Below are 18524 nucleotides of genomic sequence, written 5' to 3'. Positions count from 1 at the left end.
CAGAAACCACTATAACACTGAATATACGTGCCATAATCCTGTTGCTCTCAAATACTAAGCAATACTAAGGAAGCATTCTTTTCATTTGACGCTGCCGAATCGGTTTACCAAGCTGAATATTTTGTGAAAAACGTACTACTTGGCCCTCTGATGCAATCGTGAGCGGAGGAATAAAATGTACTTGCAGGACGGTAGAGGTTTGCCTTGTTGCCTGGTGACGAGTAGGGAGGGAGGTGCACATAACAGCTCGCAATATGAAACTGGCCCCCGGGGCACGACATGTTGGATCAAACAAGGCCATTGCTCATAGGGGGAGGACCTTCGTCTCAGAGCCGAAATGTCGGCAGATTCATGTAATGTTGTCGAAACATCGGAATTGAAAATAGCGCTGTCGTGCGCTGCCGCTTGGCGTCCATGATACGTGATGCTACTGCAACGGATTCCGGAGCTCGAGCTAGGAACGGTAGCGGGAGAGAAGTAACCGCTCCCCCTGCTCCTCTCCTCTACAAGTAACGGCAGGTAACGAACATAATATTGCAGTATTCATACGCTAGTAACAATTACGTTTATTATTTAGTGTCATGTCTTTCGAATTTCATTGCTGTTCCATGTTGACTATTTGTGGCGCATGTTTTTGAGTTGAGGGGAAAAGCTCAGGTCCCGGTTCAATCAGCCGCTCCGCCTCCTTTGGTTCACAACAACTGGCTAGCTATCTCCAACGTTGGCAACATTTGTAGATGGAATGGTGCACTTTGCTGTGTCGTGATGGAATTACTCTGTTTCAATATATTTTGCTTTCCTGTCGAAATGGTATGGATAACATGTTGTCATGTCATTTCACAGTACTTTTGGAGAAGTGACTTGGGCCAGTGTAATGGCGTTGGCTAGCTAGCTAAATGGAGGAACCGTGGAATTCCACTATCCATAGCATAGCACAGCAGCAGTCAACGGTCACCTAGCCACTAGCGTACGTTTTCGGCAGGTTGACACTGTGACAACAATGTCACTCACGAAACATATTGTTATTGTTTCCCCTGGCCAGCAATACAATCCTGTGTTTTAGGTCACAAGCTGGTGTAGTTTTGAAAATGTGAGTAGGTAGCTAGCTAGCTAGCTTACAACTTAGCTAGCTGGCTTAGCTGTGAAAGGTCGGCCTTCAAACGAAGGAGAGTTTGACAGCTACCGTCAGCACGTTTTCTAGTCTATGAAATAGCTAGCTAACTAGCTTCCGAATCAGGTAGTGTCTAATTTAAACTAGCACAGTTAAAATTATGATAGCCTGCTTGCCAGACAAATAAGTCATATATTGGTTTTAATCAATCAGCTGATGACTGACTGCCCTAACCTAACGTTATTTCCCTAGAAATCGCCTTGCTATCTGTGTCTTCTACCAGCTGTTTTGGAAGTTGTGTGGCCATAGCAATAATGCTGTCGGCCTTCGCTATAGATAGGGGTAGGAAAGCCTCAGATGTCAGTGGCCATTTATCGAGCGTTTGCAGTCACTGAAATCTTTGCTGATGTAGCTATTTGGGTTGAATGTTTGGCATGATATCTAGCTACCGGTTTGATAGTGCTGTCTGAAATGTTCTCATGAATATGGTCACCCTCCACTATAAAGCTCATTATCTTGCCCTTTTGGTGCCTGTAATGGGTAATCCTTAACATGCCTCTGTTATTGACTGACATGAAGGCCACCCAATCAAATCGTTGCAGCCTCCATTTGCTCGTCACGTTGCTCACCTAATCCACTACCAGGCCAGAGAAACGTTAGGTGGTGAGAGCCGGTGTTTATGCTGAACACATCATATGAAGAAGATTCATATGAGGCTGAGCGTCCTCCCTCTGGGTTCCTGTGTAGCTGGGCAACTGAAATATTATGACCACTTACATTTATGGTCTATAAGGTTTGTTGAATCAGCCAGCAAGGATCTACTCAAGAGTTCAAACTTTGCTGTGCCTGAGTTTGAAGATACAATGAGTGCCACAAGGTTAGGCTTTAAGCTACAACTTGGTGGTTGTCATAGGTTGTTTGGCCTTGTAGATGTGGGGTGATCCCCCCCCCCCCCCATGTTGTGCATTAAAATGTCTCTTGTCCAGAACTCTATGTGGGTAAGCACAGATTAGGCCTAATGTTATTTGTGTGTAGGGGAGTGCCCATATCGTAGAGTTAAAGCTACCCTGGCCTGAGTCACTTCACTGAGAGACCTGTTCCACAGCGTCATTCCTATAGGCTACTCGCCATGTTTTACATAACATTTTCCTACCAGATGCCCATACACTGGGTGACTTGCATAGCTTCCATGTGTTACATATTACTTCCCCACAAATCTTGGTATTTGCTCAAGACATTGTGCATCTTAAAATACAGTCAATCTTAACCTTTAATCTTCGGGTGAAGTCCCACACATCTAGTCGTTGGCACAACAGATGACCTTATAAGTAACTAATAAATGTGAGGATGGGCTTCCACAACCTACTATACTCACAGGATGCCCATAGTGTACGCCTAGCTCAGTTTGGCTTGCCATCCCCCCTAGGTTGCTGCCTGCATTTATAAAAGGATCACAGGCTCTCCTAGGAGCCCATTAACAAGCTGGTGTCTGAGACCAGGGCTATCAACAGCCATTAAAAAACACCCTTAGGGACAACCTGTAGAACTGTGCAGGGACTTGGATGGATAGGCCAGTTGTTACCAAGAAATAATATATTTTTTCAAACAAGATGTTCACTAGTAGGGCTGGGTGGTATATCTAGTTTTAACAACATAGTACTTGATGTATTTGTATGCACATGGCCATGAGCTGTATCGTGAGTATAAAGGTTTTGCGCATTTTATTATTTTTTACAAGCATTTTGCATATGTTGACATTTGTGTTTCTAAAGAAACTGTGTGCTTGCTTCAGCTAGCTACGTTGTTAGGGCAAAAGTCAAAACAAGGTCGGTTAGCCTCATAGAAATAAACTATAATTGTAAATATTCCTTATTTCAAGTAAAACTGCTGGTGTGTTCAAAACACACTGACATAGAAATGACTTGTAGATTGTAAATGCAGACTTTTTCTTTGAAGTCTATTTGAACTTCATGTTAAGACTCATACAGGCTATAAGGGGAAAAAATTAAGAAATGTCAAGATACGTGTTGCGTACCACCCAGAAGTCTGAAAATATCGAGATATGAATTTTAGGCAATCGCCCAGCCGTATTCACTAGCTCTCTTTTTATAAATCTTGAAAATTAATCATTGATAGCTTTGTGTTTGGCTTGACTTTTTCTTCGTCTTGACAATTTCCAGTTATTATTATAGGGTTGGGCGACAAACATTTTTCCATACCTTTTATACCGTCCTCAAATTTTACTGGCTGGCGGGAGCTGTCTTTGCTCCATATATTTAAATCTACATTGTAAAACTGAATTATTTATGTGGTGACTGCTATACCGTATAACATTTAGCCTAAACAATAATTTCAACTTGACATCCCGATCACAGCTTGATAAACTAAACAGTTGGATAGCATAATATGATGGCTTAATAAGAAGCATCACGCGCTGCATCCGTAATAATATAACATGTCTCATGACCTATAGCCCATCATTTGTCTATAAAATATTGATTTAGTTACCGTTATGAGACTATGCTCTGGGAGTCCTAATTCCGCTTGCTTCTTTTTGAGCTCTCTCTTTCGGGGCCAGCTGTGAGAGAAGACGGCGGTAATGGCATGGCAGACTCCGAAGGCCCGCTCTATCCGTTGCCTCTGGTCCTGCACTGCATTTGTCATCAAAACAGTTGAGCCACGGCCAATTCAGGGTCCTGATGGCAGCTGCAATGTTAGCAGCATTGTCAGTCCTTATGGGACGGAGAGTTTATTCGCATCCAAGTGCCGCCGAGTGCATCAACAATGTTGTCCACCGTGTGGTTTTCTAAAAAGAAAAGCTAGTCTGTAGGCATTTTGATTGTAGTTTCCAATTGGGTGTGACAAAGTGGACGGTTAATGACATGTATGGCCTCATGTCAACTGATGACCACATATCTGTTGTCTGAATCCGACAGCAGCACTTGATACAGGCAGACATCCCTTTTCGTGCAGCTGTTAACGGGTGTTTCAGTTTGAGGTGTGAGTGTAGATGAGATCCCATTAGTGTTCCCATCTCTGGCCATCATCTTTTTCATGCAAATCTTACAAATAACCTCGTCCAAATCTGCAGGCTCTCTTCTATCGTCGGGTCGGAACCCGAAATGCTGCCATATAGCAGTAGTGGTATTTTTTATGGACCAAGTCATTAGCGCTACTCATCCTTTTTTTCTCCTTCTCTAACCTGAACTGGAAGAGGTCACAACACCCTACAAGTTACACTTGTAATTCTTTCTCCGACCACGCTGGCAGCGGCACTGTTACACATTGTGAATTGACAAACAGCGTTTCATTTGGCAGTTTGATAGATAATGGAGCAGAAATGTTATGACGGTATCAGAATTTTTTGGGGGGGGATTTTCAAATCCCGTAGGATACCGTATTACTGTTATACCGCCCAACCCTATCCCAAAGCACCCATAGGTTTTTTTTTTTATTAGATTGAACAAGGTCAATTAGCCATTTTATGTTGCACAGTATTTAATGAATAGCCTAATTACTTTTTCTTACATGCCTCCAAGCCTTTACTTTGGTGAAATAGGCAGGGTTAACCTTGTGAAACACCAAATATAACTCAGAGAAGGGCAGTTCCACAGTAACAGACTGCTGTGACTCGATTTTTCACTTTCAAAAGTACGCCAAACAGAAACCCTTTATAACCCTAACCCCACTTCCCCAGAACTCTTGTTAAATATCTGCTCCAAATCCAAAGAGTGAAGTGTTAGCTATCATATGATGCATTGAGTTTGAAAATCTGTCTTGGTTGTTGAGCTACAGTAAGTGAAGTAGATTTACATCTGGTAACAGAATGATGGTAACAGAATGACTGCATGGGTCCCCTACAGAAAATGTCTGCATAATTTTTTGATTTGACTGTCATTCATTACATGATGATGTAGCCAATAGGGACACAAAGGGAGAAATATACAATAGACACTCTCATTAAAGTAATGTGTTTTAACTATATATATATATATATATAACATTAAAAAGGGAAATTGGTAAAAACTCACAAAACACAAGATACATAATTCTGCCTTTGAAAGTCTTCATTTAATGTGATTTAAATCAGTGACTTTTGTGTTTTTCAGTGTTTTTCTTCATTATACCAAAATAAAATATCCTACAATTTTGGCAGCAAAACATTTTTTGAAAAATAAAATAGAATTAGGCTTATGTCATGTGCAGACACGCACAGAGACATCCAATCTGCTCCTAGTTTGCCTCAGAGATGGCCTCTGCAAAATGAAAATGTTCTTTATTGTCTGCAACCGGTGTGGGAAGGATCCTCTGAATCTGTCTTAGGGACACCACACCATATGTGTCAGTGCACTATGTAATGATGACGATAAATCCTTTGTAGAAGTGTGCACTATGTATGTCATCATTCTCAATGGAAGTTATTTGCGCTACACATTTTTGATGAAAAGGGTTCTACATGGAACCCAAAGGGGTTCCTTAAAGGGTTCTCCCACAGGGACAGCCAAAGAACCCTTTTAGTATCTGTACAACTTGTAAATGAATGTAGCCAATTCAATTTCATTAATTCCGTTACCGATTTGGTAACAGAATGACCAGTTTTAATCACTTATAAACTCATGAACTAAATCGATATCACCAAAACACTACAAGTATTTGGGACGTCTACCTATAATTCATACTTTTGTTCACTTTCATTATCCTCACTCCTCATGAGGCAGAGGAATTTGAAAATATCTTACACTGCCATCGGGAAGTATTCAGACCCCTTCACTTTTTCCACATGTTGTGTTATAGACTCAATTTAAAATGGATTAAATTAAAAGAATTTTCCATCGATCCACACACAATACCCCAGAATGACAAAGCGAAAACATGTTTTGGGAAATTTCAGTACATTTATTCAAATTGAAATACAGAAATACCTCATATACATAAGTATTCAGACCCTTTGCTATGACACTCAAAAATTAGCTAAAATGCAAAAATGTCAACAAATTGAATAGTTTTGTAGTTGAATAGTTGTAATTTTGGAAATAATATCTTTGTTTTTATAGGGTCTCTGATTTGCATAGGAATCAATTACACACTGAGTAGATTAGGATGTCACTATCAACTCAGCAAATGTCATAATTTTCTCTTGATCCTGACAAACTCCCCAGTCCCTGCTGGTGACAATACCCATAACTTGATGTAGTTACCACTATTCTTCACACGAGAGATGGTACGGAAACTGCATTGCATGTGCTGGATTTGCACCAAATTTAATGCTTTGAAGTAAAACCAAATAAATACATTTCCAGCCACATTCTTGGCTGTATGACTTGAATTAATTGCTGCAAACACAATTATGGATATGAGAGATTATTTTCCATTAAGGGATTTTTTTGGCCACTTGGTTATAGACCAACTTTGTAGAGTGACTGAGATGATGTTGTCCCATCGACTGTGCTTTTTCCTCTCCACCATTCAACTTTATAGATTTTTGAAAGTCTCCCCAGGCCTCAGGGTCGCATTCCTGAGCAGTTTTGTTCCTCTCCATTTGCTCAGTTTGTAATGACAACCTGATGCACACAGTGTGTAATTGATTCCTATGCAAATGAGAGACCCTATAAAAACAAAGAGATTATTTCCAAAATTACATGAACTATTATCCTTGCATTAAGATGGACTCAATTCAACTTACTGAGTGATTTGTTGATGACATTTTTGCATTTTAGCTAATTTTAAGAGTGTCATAGCAAAGGGTCTGAATACTTATGTACATGAGGTATTTCTGTATTTCAATTTGAATATATTTACTGAAATTTCTAAAAACATGTTCGCTTTGTCATTCTGGGGTATTGTGTGTGGGTTATTTTAATTTAATCCATTTAAATGAATACTTTCCGAAGGCACTGTATGTGAGTTTTTGGTAACAGAATGATCCGCAGACTGGTCAATGATTCTTAAACTTACAGAAACCAAACAATTTCTTAAAAATGAAATATAAGTGTTGATATTAGTTGACTGGGGTCTATAGTTGAACATTGATGTGTTTCTAAACACCTTTGAAAGACTTTCTGGTAGATGCTTTTCCATATGTTTGACCAGAAGTCAAAGCTTTTGCTTATCCCAATTGTTATGATGGGGGGGGGGGGGGATGGTTGAGAAATTTATTTCTCAATTAATTTCCCCAAAATATAGACTCTTAGCTTTCATTTGACACCCAATTTGATATGCTCTGATGAATTTCACATTTTGGTCCTCATGGGCCCTTTTACACTGAACTGTCCAGAAGTGAAGCAAGTTTGTTTTCTTTCTTTCAGGTTGTGCCGGTGGAGTAAGCCGTATTCCAACATGATCCCCTCCGATTGAGACGCAAGCACGTTTTGTGTTTTGCTGAACAGCTGATAGCTTCCATCAGTTCAAGCCATGCCTGATGAGTAATGTTCCCTTTTTGCTCAAAGCAATAAAAAAAAAAGGAAGAAAAAAGCGTCCTACATGTCTCTCCATGTAGACCCCCTTCAGTGTGTCCTGCTGGAGTGAACCTCCCTTCCAGATAGGCACAGCCCTGTCCCCTCTCTGCACCCCTCACCACCCCTCCAAAGCCACCTGTCACAATGCCGCTCCACCTCAGAATGGCCAACACCTAGAGTCCCATGCGTCCAGTGAGTGCAGAGTCGGACGGCCCTGCTCCCCCTGAAAGCTTCTCTCACCCCCCCACCCCTTCGGGCCCCCTGTCTGCCTCAGAGATGTCCCTGTTCCACTCGCTGGGCCCAGTGCAAAGCTGGCTGGGCCAGGAGCTGGAGAAGTGCGGGATCGATGCCATGATCTACACCCGCTACGTCCTCAGTCTGCTCTTGCATGACAGTTACGACTACGACCTGCAGGATCAGGTATGTTCCAGAAACGGCAGTTACTATGTAATGATATCTAGGCTCGTCCCCCTAGTTGCTTAAACATGTCACAGTCAAGGATGTGGAGAGTCTTGTTGTCTATTATCTGAATTGGGTGATGGCAATGATGTACAGTAATTAATCTGATGATTAAAGGCATTTATATATAGCCCTGAAATGTACAGTGTATTGATGTGTACATACGGAATATGAATGCCCCCATCTCGAACAGATAAGCTGTTTTATTCAATGACTGACCTGCTCTTTGTGCATGCAGGAGAATGACATCTTCTTGGGTTGGGAGAAGGGAACTGGGAAGAAATGGGGCAAGAGTAAGAAGAAAGGAGGAACAGACCTGAGTCTGGAGGAGATAAAGAAGCAAGCTGCTGTGCAATGCCTGCGTTCTGCATCTGATGAAGTAAGTGCTGTTCTGTTCCGCCCCAGTGTCGCAACTAAGTTGCTGTCTCTGCACCCTGTGTGTGTGGTCTACTGATTATTCAGTGTTTCTCATGCAAACAACAATGCAAACTTGATTTTTTACAGGGCCAGTTACATCTATGGACTCACAGTTTTTACAGCAGTTCTATTTTGCATGTAATGGCTTATATGCTACCAAGAGTAAGATAATCAAATAGAGAGCATGTATGTGTCAATTTCATGATCCGTGTCAAGAATGTATTTCTGCCATTGGCCTGTTGAGGTGCAGTCATGCAGATATTAATTGCATACATCATGGTGAATGGTCATTGCATAAAGCAAACTCCATGTGAGGGGTACATGGACAGAGGGAAGACCCTCAGTCATTCCATCATGGTCATGTGATCTCTTTACACTGCCCCCCTCACTTTACAATTATACTCTCCAGAATTCTCACAGTGTGAAATTATGTGAGTTTACTGGCAAGGTCATCAGTGTGAAGAATTGTGAGACGATGGTTAACACTTTTAGATGTATTATTGAGAATGTTATGGATGACCTTGCAGTGGTGTCCTTGCATGTTGGTGTGTGCATTGTAAGCCTATGTTCCCTTTTTAAAACAAAACGTGAAGGGATTTGCTGACATTTTCCTTAGTGGTTGTCAGTTGTATCGGAGGCAGCCCGTAGTAGAGCTGGAGGGTGTGTAGGGGGAAGGGTCTGCAAGGCAGAAGAGGAGTGATGAGTGAGCTCCTCTCTGGGGACTGGACTCTGCAGTCTATTTTCTAACCAGCACACGCTGCACGGGATTGCAGCACTGAGCAGAGCATGTTGCTCGTCAGCTGACCGGCATTAGCACAATGATGCAAGAGGAAACACAGGGCCAGGGGAGAAACTTTGCTATTGATGGGCAGCATGGTAAGGAATGTTACTTTCTGTCAGAGAGTGAGTGTGTGAGTTGAGGATTCTGGCTAGCTGGCATTAGGGATTGTGGTGGAGACTGAGAGCAGTCTTCCCTGAATGCCATTGCTTTTCTGACTGCCTACCAGTCTGTAAAGGCATTTTTGACATTGCTGTCTTTAAATAGACCGGATCGTAGCAAGCCTTGTTTACACAAAACAGATTACTTCATCTCTAGTAACTTAAGGCATCAATGGATATGAGGAAGAAGTAGGTACCTGAGCTATCGTAGCTAATGTTGGATGTTTTGGAAGTGTATAGATGGAAAAACAAGGGGTGACTGTGCCATGCTTAGTCATTTTTCTTGTGCAGCTTTTCTCCCTCATAGCTAAATTTAACACAGTCAGGGTAGAGCATGCCCAAGCTCTGACAGTCAGCTGTTTAGACATACCTAGTCAGTGTTACAATGGAGTTGAATATGGAAATATTGTTGTTAATCTATGGAAATGTACATTCTAACCCAAGTAATTGTAATTGATAAAAGATCTTATCAGGCATATTAATGGTCTAAAATCTAAAAGAAGCTAATATTTAATTGGTGTTCATTCGCAATTCTGTTTCATACCTGGGGCCTCAATAAATCTTTCACTAGAGTTGTTTCTTGAACTCTTGTGTAGGCTATGTGCCAATATCTGGTACAAATCCTGGAATTAATCCTGGAATTCAAATGTTAATGCAGAGATAATTCAGTCATTTATATTTGACGTTGAATGTTCTGCCCTTTTTCACAGAACTCTGGAATTGAGAGTCTGGTTGAGGAGCTTTGCTCCAAACTCAAGGACATCCAAAACAGACAGAAAGGTTTGTGTTCTGTGGTTATATTTCTATGCCCTTTGGTGACAAACATCATCACAAAATGAAATGGCAAAAGTCCTTCTTTTCATATGGTTTACTATTTCTTCACAGAAGAAAAACAGATCAGCAAGAAATCTGACGGATCTCAGTCTCCTGAACGAGCGGAGTCCCCTTCTTCTAAGGACCAGGTTGAAATGTAAGTTTTTGTTCTTTCTTCATTTTATCCGTGATTACACAGAAGGCCAATATTTATTATCATATCCTGAGCAGTTTGCACAATTATACATAGCTGATTTCATTTGTACCCATTACAATGCTATGATATGTGATCATTAATTTTATGGTACTCATTCATATTTTGTGTATTGATCTTGACATTAATTATAATTGATAATGTTCTATTTTATTGTCCTTTTATAGGTATTATGAAGCCTTTCCTTCTTTGTCAGCGAAACCTGTTTGTCTCCAAGAGATCATGACGGTGTGGAACAAGGCTAAAGCATGCGCTTACTCCAGCTCATCGTCCTCAGCAGCCCCACAGACCAGCACCGACACTTCCTCCCCAAAAGATTGCAACAGTGAAGGCGAGATTGCTAAAGAGAGAAACTCTGAGGCATGCAGCACTACCACTACCACGGCAACAAGTGAGAGAGCCCAGCAGAGACGCAGCAAGAAAGAGAAAGAGAACAGATACCATGGTGGTGCAACAGTGGAGGACAGAGCTGCTGTCCATAGCAAAAGGCAGACGAGGCACAGGTCTGAGGGCAAGTTTCGCCCTCGTTCCTGGTCCTCAGGCTCTAGCGAGGCAGGTTCGAGCTCCAGTGGAAACCAGGTTGACCCAAAAACGTCCAGCAAGATGGTCAGGATAAGGCACAAGTCCAAGGAGGCAGGCAGGAGTAAGAGGGGGCGCAACAGCGGACAGGTGAAACTGGCTCTAAAGGTCATTGACAAAGAGGAACGTAGAAACGCTGGAGGGAGCAGCAGCAGCACCACTGGAGGCCCTACAAAGCAACCAGCACTCTACAAAAAGGGGAAGAGACCGCTGAAGGAGATTCGCAAAGATCCAAGCTGGGGAGATGCGAGAGAATCCGGAGCCGAGGCCAGAAACAAGAAAGAGTACATGGAAGAGCCACTGTGGTATACAGAACCCATCACAGAGTATTTTGTACCATTCAGTAGCAGAAGAAGCAAACTGGAAACAAAGTACCGGAGCAGGCTGGACTCTCCTGATGGCTCATCTATGTCTGCTGACATGGACAGGCTTTCTGAGAGAATGCAAGGAATCTGCATCGCCAATGCCAACTTCCAGAGGGCGTACCTTGCAGCAGGCTCCTTTGTGGATGGGCACTTTGTGGAGGGGCCGGGCGAAGTAGATGAGGAGGCTGTCGAACTCAATGGGACCTCAAGCTGCCCTCAGCCAGGGGATAGTAGAGATTTAGATGATGAGCATCTGTCTGAATTCACTCACTTCTATGAAGTTGATATTTATCAATCCATATTGGATCCTAGTGCCTCAGACTTGGTACAAGAGAGTCGAATCTTGAGCATGATTCGACAAAAGAGCAAAGAGCAAAGAGACTTTGAGGCAGAATGTTGTTTAGTGTTAGATGGCCTTGAACTGCAAGGGGAAAGTGCAATAAGGGTTGACTCGCAGGAAGCTTTGGAGGCTGACGGATTTTTCATGCATGATCTAGAAAACATGGCTCAAGTCTGGGGATGCTACTCATCCTCTAGCTCTGAAGATATAGATGGAGAAAGCTTTGCAGGGGACTCTCCTGTTCGGCTTTCCCCCATTTTGGATGGTGTGTCATTTACCATGAGCAAGCTACCTGGAAACCTAGAGGAGCCTCATCTCCCAGAAGCCCCCAGCGAAGCACCTGGTCTGAACTCTTCCTGCTTCTCCCTTTTTGAGCTGCAGTATGATAGCCCCACTCTTCCTTTTCCCAGTGACTCACTCACCGTTGGTCATGAAAACAACACAGATTCAAGTAGCTGTCTAGATCCACATTGTAACAAGCAGTCTCGTTTGCTAATATGGACCAAAAATAGTGCCTTTGATGAAACTGAACACTGTTCTAACCTTTCAACGCGAACCTGCAGTCCGTGGTCGCATTCAGAAGAGACACGATCAGACAATGAGCAAATTAATGTTCAAACAGAGGAGTCCACTAAAATTGGCAATGAAGAGATTAATTGTTTAATCCCTCCCATCTCTGGTACATACCTAGAAGACAAACTCCTGGTCTTTTTACAAGAAGACACCAGTCGCCAGTCTGAGGAGGCCAATGTAGGCCCTGTGTCCAATCCGACATTCTCAAAGAAATCTAAATTGGAGTCTATTTGTGGAATAGCGTTAGAACAGGATGAGTGCAAACAGTACAACACTGGCATGTTTTCGGACGACACAAACCAACAGAGTGACAACTACAGCTCAGGGATAATAAAGGACATTTGGACAGCTATCGGAGACAGAGATTCTGTTCTATCACTAGGAGGAGAGAAGCCAGGTGAGGGGATGTTCTCTGAGGAGTCGAGCAGCTACAGCTGCAGCTGTCTCGACGTGCAGGCAAAGGGAGGTCTGATTCAGGGATCTCAAAAAAAGGCAGTACAGCGTTCAGAGTACCACCTCTGGGAAGGCAAGAAGGAAGAGCAGGGCCTGGCTAAGAATGAGCTCTCAAAGATAGATGGTGCTGGTGATTACATGACTCCGTCCAAGCCCTGGGAAGTGAACCCTGAAAAAGACAATACGTCATTTATCCTAGGAGGGGTGTATGGAGAGCTGAAGACACTGAGTGGAGACAAGGACTGGGCCGTGGTGCCGCCCAGTGATACGCGAGGCAGCCTGCTGCAGTGTGCTGCTGCGGCTGCCGCCTCAGCCTCTGGCTCAGACGTGGTCACCATTGCTGGCACAGGTGTTTTCATGAACACGGGCAGCTGCTTTGCTCCAGGCCACAAGCCCCTATGGAGACCCCTAGTCTCCTTCGGTCAGAGTGACCAGGCCACTAAAGGAGGTGGTGATGGACTGAATAAGGGATTTTCTTTCATCTTCCATGAAGATTTACTTGGATCCTGCGGAGGCTTCCATAGCGAGGAGCCAGGGCTCAACTACCCGTTCACATCCTTTGATCTGAATAATCCGTTCTCTCAAGTGCTCCATGTTGAATGCTCCTTTGAGCCAGAGGACATGGCTTCGTTTAGCCCAGGGTTCAAGCCAAAGTCAATATTGTGCTCGGACTCTGAGAATGAAGCCTTCCACCCACGGATATATGGCATCAACCGGACCCAGTATAGGGCCATCCGCATCTCACCTAGGACTCACTTTAGACCGATATCTGCCTCAGAGTTGTCACCTGGTGGAGGGAGCGAGTCGGAGGCAGAGTCTGAGAAAGAGGAGATGAGTCTTCCCGTCCTGGCGCAGGTGGACGTCTTTGATGATCCTCAGGCAGACCTGAAACCTCTGGAGGAGGATGCAGAATGTGAGGGTCCCTACTATGGGAAGTCAGAACTGGAATCTGGTAAATTCTTACCCAGATTAAAGAAGTCTGGCATGGAGAAGAGTGCCCAGACCTCACTGGATTCACAGGAGGGCTCCAGCACCCTCCTGCCAATTGCTGAGCAGGAGATTTGCATAGACTGCGAAATGGCGACAGCAGCAGCATCGACTGCAAGCAGGCAGATGGACGTCCCAGTCGATAAGATTCAAAAGGAGAAATCCTGCTGTGAAAAGGAGGCCTGCAAATGTGCAGCAGCTGGTCAGATTCCCAAATATGGGAAAACCTATGACTTGGTTGAGGATTTGAATGAGGTGAGATTTGTGATGTTTGTGTGTGTGCCAGTAGTATTGTACAGTATGTGTGTGTATATATATAAGTATATATCTTTGTAATAGAAGTGTGCAAAATGTATGTGTTGGATCAGTTGTATAGTTATGTAGAAATAATTGGCTCCATCTATAGATTTTGACAATGAAATTGTTTCCCTGTTGGACACCTTACCTTTGTTGTCTTTCTACTTAGTTCCCTCTGTTAAATATTAGTGGACAGCGAGGAGCTGGCAGCCAACAGGATGAGTGCTGGTGGCAGAACACACTCTGTTCCCCACTTTTCCCTGGATCTCAGTGTACAGGTAAAATAGATCAGAGACATAATGTTTCATCCAAAGCTTAACGATGAGATGACGGCCGGAGGAAAACTTTTTGTTGTATGCTTGTCCTGGCAGTTGCATGTGGGTCATGAATGAATTATGATTAACTGTTTGGTTTTAACTGAATTACAAATATTAAAACGTGTTGCAAATCTTCTTTTTGCAAGTTGTCACCTGCATTCACAGCCATCATAGTCATTGCTGTTGGTTTTAGCCAGACCTAGGTTCAAATAGAATTACAAATAATGTCAAATACTTTGCTGTGCTTGATTGAGTTAGCCTGTCACAAAGGAACCAATGGAATAGTCCCATCCATTAAGTGTAAACCTTGTCCTCCAGGCAGGCTCAGGCAAATGCTAAAATACTTTCCAACCTAGGTCTGGTGTTACACACATACAGAATGCCAGGGCCTGGCCAATGTCCTGTAAGCTACTTCATTTCCTAAAGCTCACCATTCATGGAAGTAACAGCAAATTATTGTCTACAATGCAGGGCATACTTTTATACCTTGAAATCTTGAAGTTCCGGTCAACAAATATTTAAACAGTGATCAGATGCCAAATGTTCAAAAAGGATAAATTGGCATGTGAGGTAGCCTAGTCTTATCAGCTCTGATACCACCAAAGAGGCATAGGACTTGTTGAAGTGGCATGTACACTCACTAGAGGGCATTATTCTCACCCAGTTTTCTTATTTCATGCAGGGAGCAGCAACATCTGAATACTCAGACTCTGCTGAGAGGAAGCCTGTCACAGAGAGGAAACTGCCTGTCCTTGTTTGACTGCTCCTCTACCAGCAAACATATGGGGAGACCACAGAACCGGGAAACCCACAGTTTTCTGGGCCGAGGAGCATACCCTCCACAACCAACCCCTAACCCTGCTGATTTTCATTTACTAACTTAAACCTTGTGTAATCAACAACCACAACAACAACAACAAAGAAAGTGAGCTAAAATAGGAAAAACTAAAAAAAAAAAATGTTCTACATGTCTTCATGTTATGCCACATCTGAAGACATGCATTTTAGATTTGTTTTAGTTGATTCTTCCATACATTTTTCTTTCTTAAAGAGTCACAGTTAGGTATTAGGGACAGTCTTGCGTTTTTCCCTCATCAGTTTTCCAACTTTTTTGCTTTTGAACTTAGGATACTGGTAGTAGTGGTGTCCGAATGGTTGAGCATGTGCCTGTCCTAATAGTCTCACTCCTTTTCTAGTGTAACTGCTACAATTTCCATGACCTAACTAAGATGCCGCTTTTCATAATGTTGTATGAAAGCACCCCGATTGCATCATCTTTTCTTTCTCCATCCCTATCGTTCAGAAGGTCAGGAAAGAATGTGACGACTTTGGTTGTTGTGTAAGAAATTGGAAGTTCATTTTAGTAGCATGGGTGCCTTTCTGAATGTGAAGGAGAGAGAAAGAATGTGTATATCTTTCCTATAAAATATCATTTAATGATTTTTTTCCCCCCACAAGTGTGAAAAGTTGCTCTAAATGAGCATGATTTTGAATGGTGATAGTCAGTTTTTCAGAACCTTAGTAGTAGACACATAGTAGTATGGTTTGTGAGGCAAAAATATATATATCTTCCAAAAAAACAGATTCAAAGGAGATTTAGTTTTCTTTGGATGACGAATAGGAAAACACTTCAACTTGTAAAAAAGCAAAAACTAAAAAGACAGAAAAAAGCAAGTTTGAGTTCAAAATTGAGGAGTAATGGCCCTTCACAAAAATATTTGATTATAGCCATTTACACAGAAACACCTAAGTTGTACAAGTGAAAGGATCAGTTTTGTAAACTACATAGTACAAACAATTGGTGCTATAAATATGTAGAATTTTTTGTAGCAGTTGCAGTTCAATATTGTGGACGATATATAGATCCTGTAGTTTTGTTTGTTGTCAAGGCAGAGTGTAAGGATCAATCTATTGAGAAAAAGAAAAAAAAATATTGTGTGACTGCTGATGGTTCTTGCTTTGTGGCTTGGTTTTTATTTCAAGATAACTTTAAACTAGTAAGTTAACTGGCCTGTAATACAATTGAAAGACATGCGTACAGGTATTTTATTTAATTATTTTACCAGATAGCTACAAATTCAAACAGTCTATAACAATAAATATGGTGTTACTATAAATGTACATCTGATTGTAAGGTCTACAAGAGAAGCAGGATATTAAAGGCAATAAATACATCTATGGATATGATTTCAATACAGACACTACTAAAATTGAGCGTGATATGAAACATATATATATATATATATATATATATATATATATGTATATGTGTGTATATATATATATATATATATATATATATATATATATATATATATATATATATATATATTAAAAAAAAGTGATCAACCAAAAGAAAAACAATGACACTGAGGTACAAACAATATTTTGTTTTCTTTTTGAGGTGTGTTTTACTTTTTGTGGTATATTTTCATATATCCAGAAATGTCTCACCTTTGTGTGTGTGCGTGTATGTGCCTGCATTGAACTGTAAGACACTGGTTCTAATTTACATTATGTTCTAGAACTTTATCAAGAAAAATCTTAATGTATGCAAAACACACATTTACCGAAACCCAAACTTTAAACACACCTGAACAAAGTTATGTTTTTATCAGGGGCCCTGAGATATAGTTGGATTGATTGTTTTTTCTTTGATCTGTGCATTGACTATTAAATCCTGAGTTAACCATCTTTAGACTAAATGCATTGTGCTTTTCTTCATGTGCATATCTTTGCGTCCCTGCTGTGTTTATTTCCATTCTTGTTTTTTCACCTTCCCCCTTAAGTTTGTTATTTTGCAGTTTTGAGGGCAAGGGTAGGGTTATTTGTATTTGTCCTCAGAAGACAGAGGAGTTGAAGCACAGGCAACAGGTGTTACCATCCCTCCATTTATTCTATGATGTATCCATTGCGCAGTCCATATATGTCCACTAACAATGTGTGCACATTAGTTCTAATGCACTGTCGCAGGTCACAGGGTCTCCATTGTGAGCACAGCCAGTGATACTATTTGTTTCCCCTTTTTAATTCATAGACCTCTAAAGATTGTGGCATCTTTAATGTGGTTTAAATCAATGCTAGACAGTGACATTTGTGTAAGGGCTTCAGCGTCTGCCCCATAATTGTGATATTTGTTCTTTGGATTTTGTCACCTGTTTTGTTAAATGGAGATTGAAAGATGAGTCTAAAAAAACTTCAGGCTTTCAATTATTTTTATTTAGACAATTGTCAGTCACTCAGGAATACTTTATACTGAATATTTTTTCAAAGAAGATGGAATACACTGAAGTCTGTGACAGTGCATCATAACATTCAAGCATTATTGCAAAAACGTATTTGATATTTGAGCTCCTTTGACAGGAGTTTATTAATCCCATGCTTCCTACAGAGTTAATGGTACAGCAATTAGTTTAGAGCTACCCTTGGAACAAACCGAGCCATTTGAGATTGCATAAGTGATGGAGGACTGTAACAGCCCTTGGTCATATGCAATATCTCGGCGCATGTAAACTTAAACATTCAAGTGTATGTGGAGAAAAGTCACTCAATTAATTTTGCATGAAAGTTATTATTTGAGTGAAGGAGAATTCATAAAATAAAATAAAGGCTTAACCGTTATGGAGTGTACTTCAAATAGAGCAGCATGTAAACATCACACTCCATCTCTTTAAGTTAAATTAAACAAAACAAAAAAAGATTTAACAGAAAACTACAGGTGTGGAGAAAGCAATTCGAAAAAAAAATGTGTGTGTGTGTGACTGTATGTGTGACTGTATGAGAGACCAAGTCACAATAGCACTTGGGATTTTGAAGTTTGTTTATCTTTCATGGTTAGGTTGTGTTCCTAAAATGTGTTTGGTGAGAAAATGCTTCGAGTAAGAATATGCATTTTGAAACTACATTGATGAGGTTTAACAAATTGAGATTCGATTGCACTGTGGTCTGAAGGACATAGCATATCCAGCACTGAAAACCTATGTTTTCCTCTTCTCTTCATTCCCTCTAGAGATGTCACCCCTCCATCCCAGTGCATCCCATCTTCTACTCCCTTATCCTCCCAACCCCATCTGTCTCAAGTGGTTGTATTGTTATAATTTCATGTACACCCTGAGTAAATTATTTTGTTTCATTGTGGAGTTTCTTAACATCTAATAAAGGAATAAACCAAATCGCCTCAGGCTCTGTGAATGTAATTTTTTGTG

At 41.4% G+C, this 18524-nt stretch overlaps 1 protein-coding gene across 1 annotated transcript; it reads left to right on the top strand.

The window, feature by feature from the left end:
• The first annotated feature begins 376 nt into the window (after window positions 1-376).
• On the top strand, window positions 377-16556 carry kiaa0232 (KIAA0232). The gene is made up of 8 exons (XM_083675265.1): window positions 377-519; window positions 7417-7986; window positions 8264-8404; window positions 10092-10161; window positions 10267-10351; window positions 10576-13960; window positions 14172-14280; window positions 15002-16556. The coding sequence occupies exons 2-8, from the start codon at window positions 7750-7752 to the stop codon at window positions 15016-15018; spliced, it is 4044 nt and encodes a 1347-aa protein (XP_083531391.1). The 5' UTR covers window positions 377-519; window positions 7417-7749; the 3' UTR covers window positions 15019-16556.
• The last annotated feature ends 1968 nt before the right edge of the window (window positions 16557-18524 follow it).

This window comes from Argentina silus, assembly GCF_951799395.1.
Source record: "Argentina silus genome assembly, chromosome: 1".
Taxonomy (NCBI): Eukaryota; Metazoa; Chordata; class Actinopteri; order Argentiniformes; family Argentinidae; genus Argentina; species Argentina silus.
This window is presented reverse-complemented; position numbering and strand designations above follow the sequence as displayed.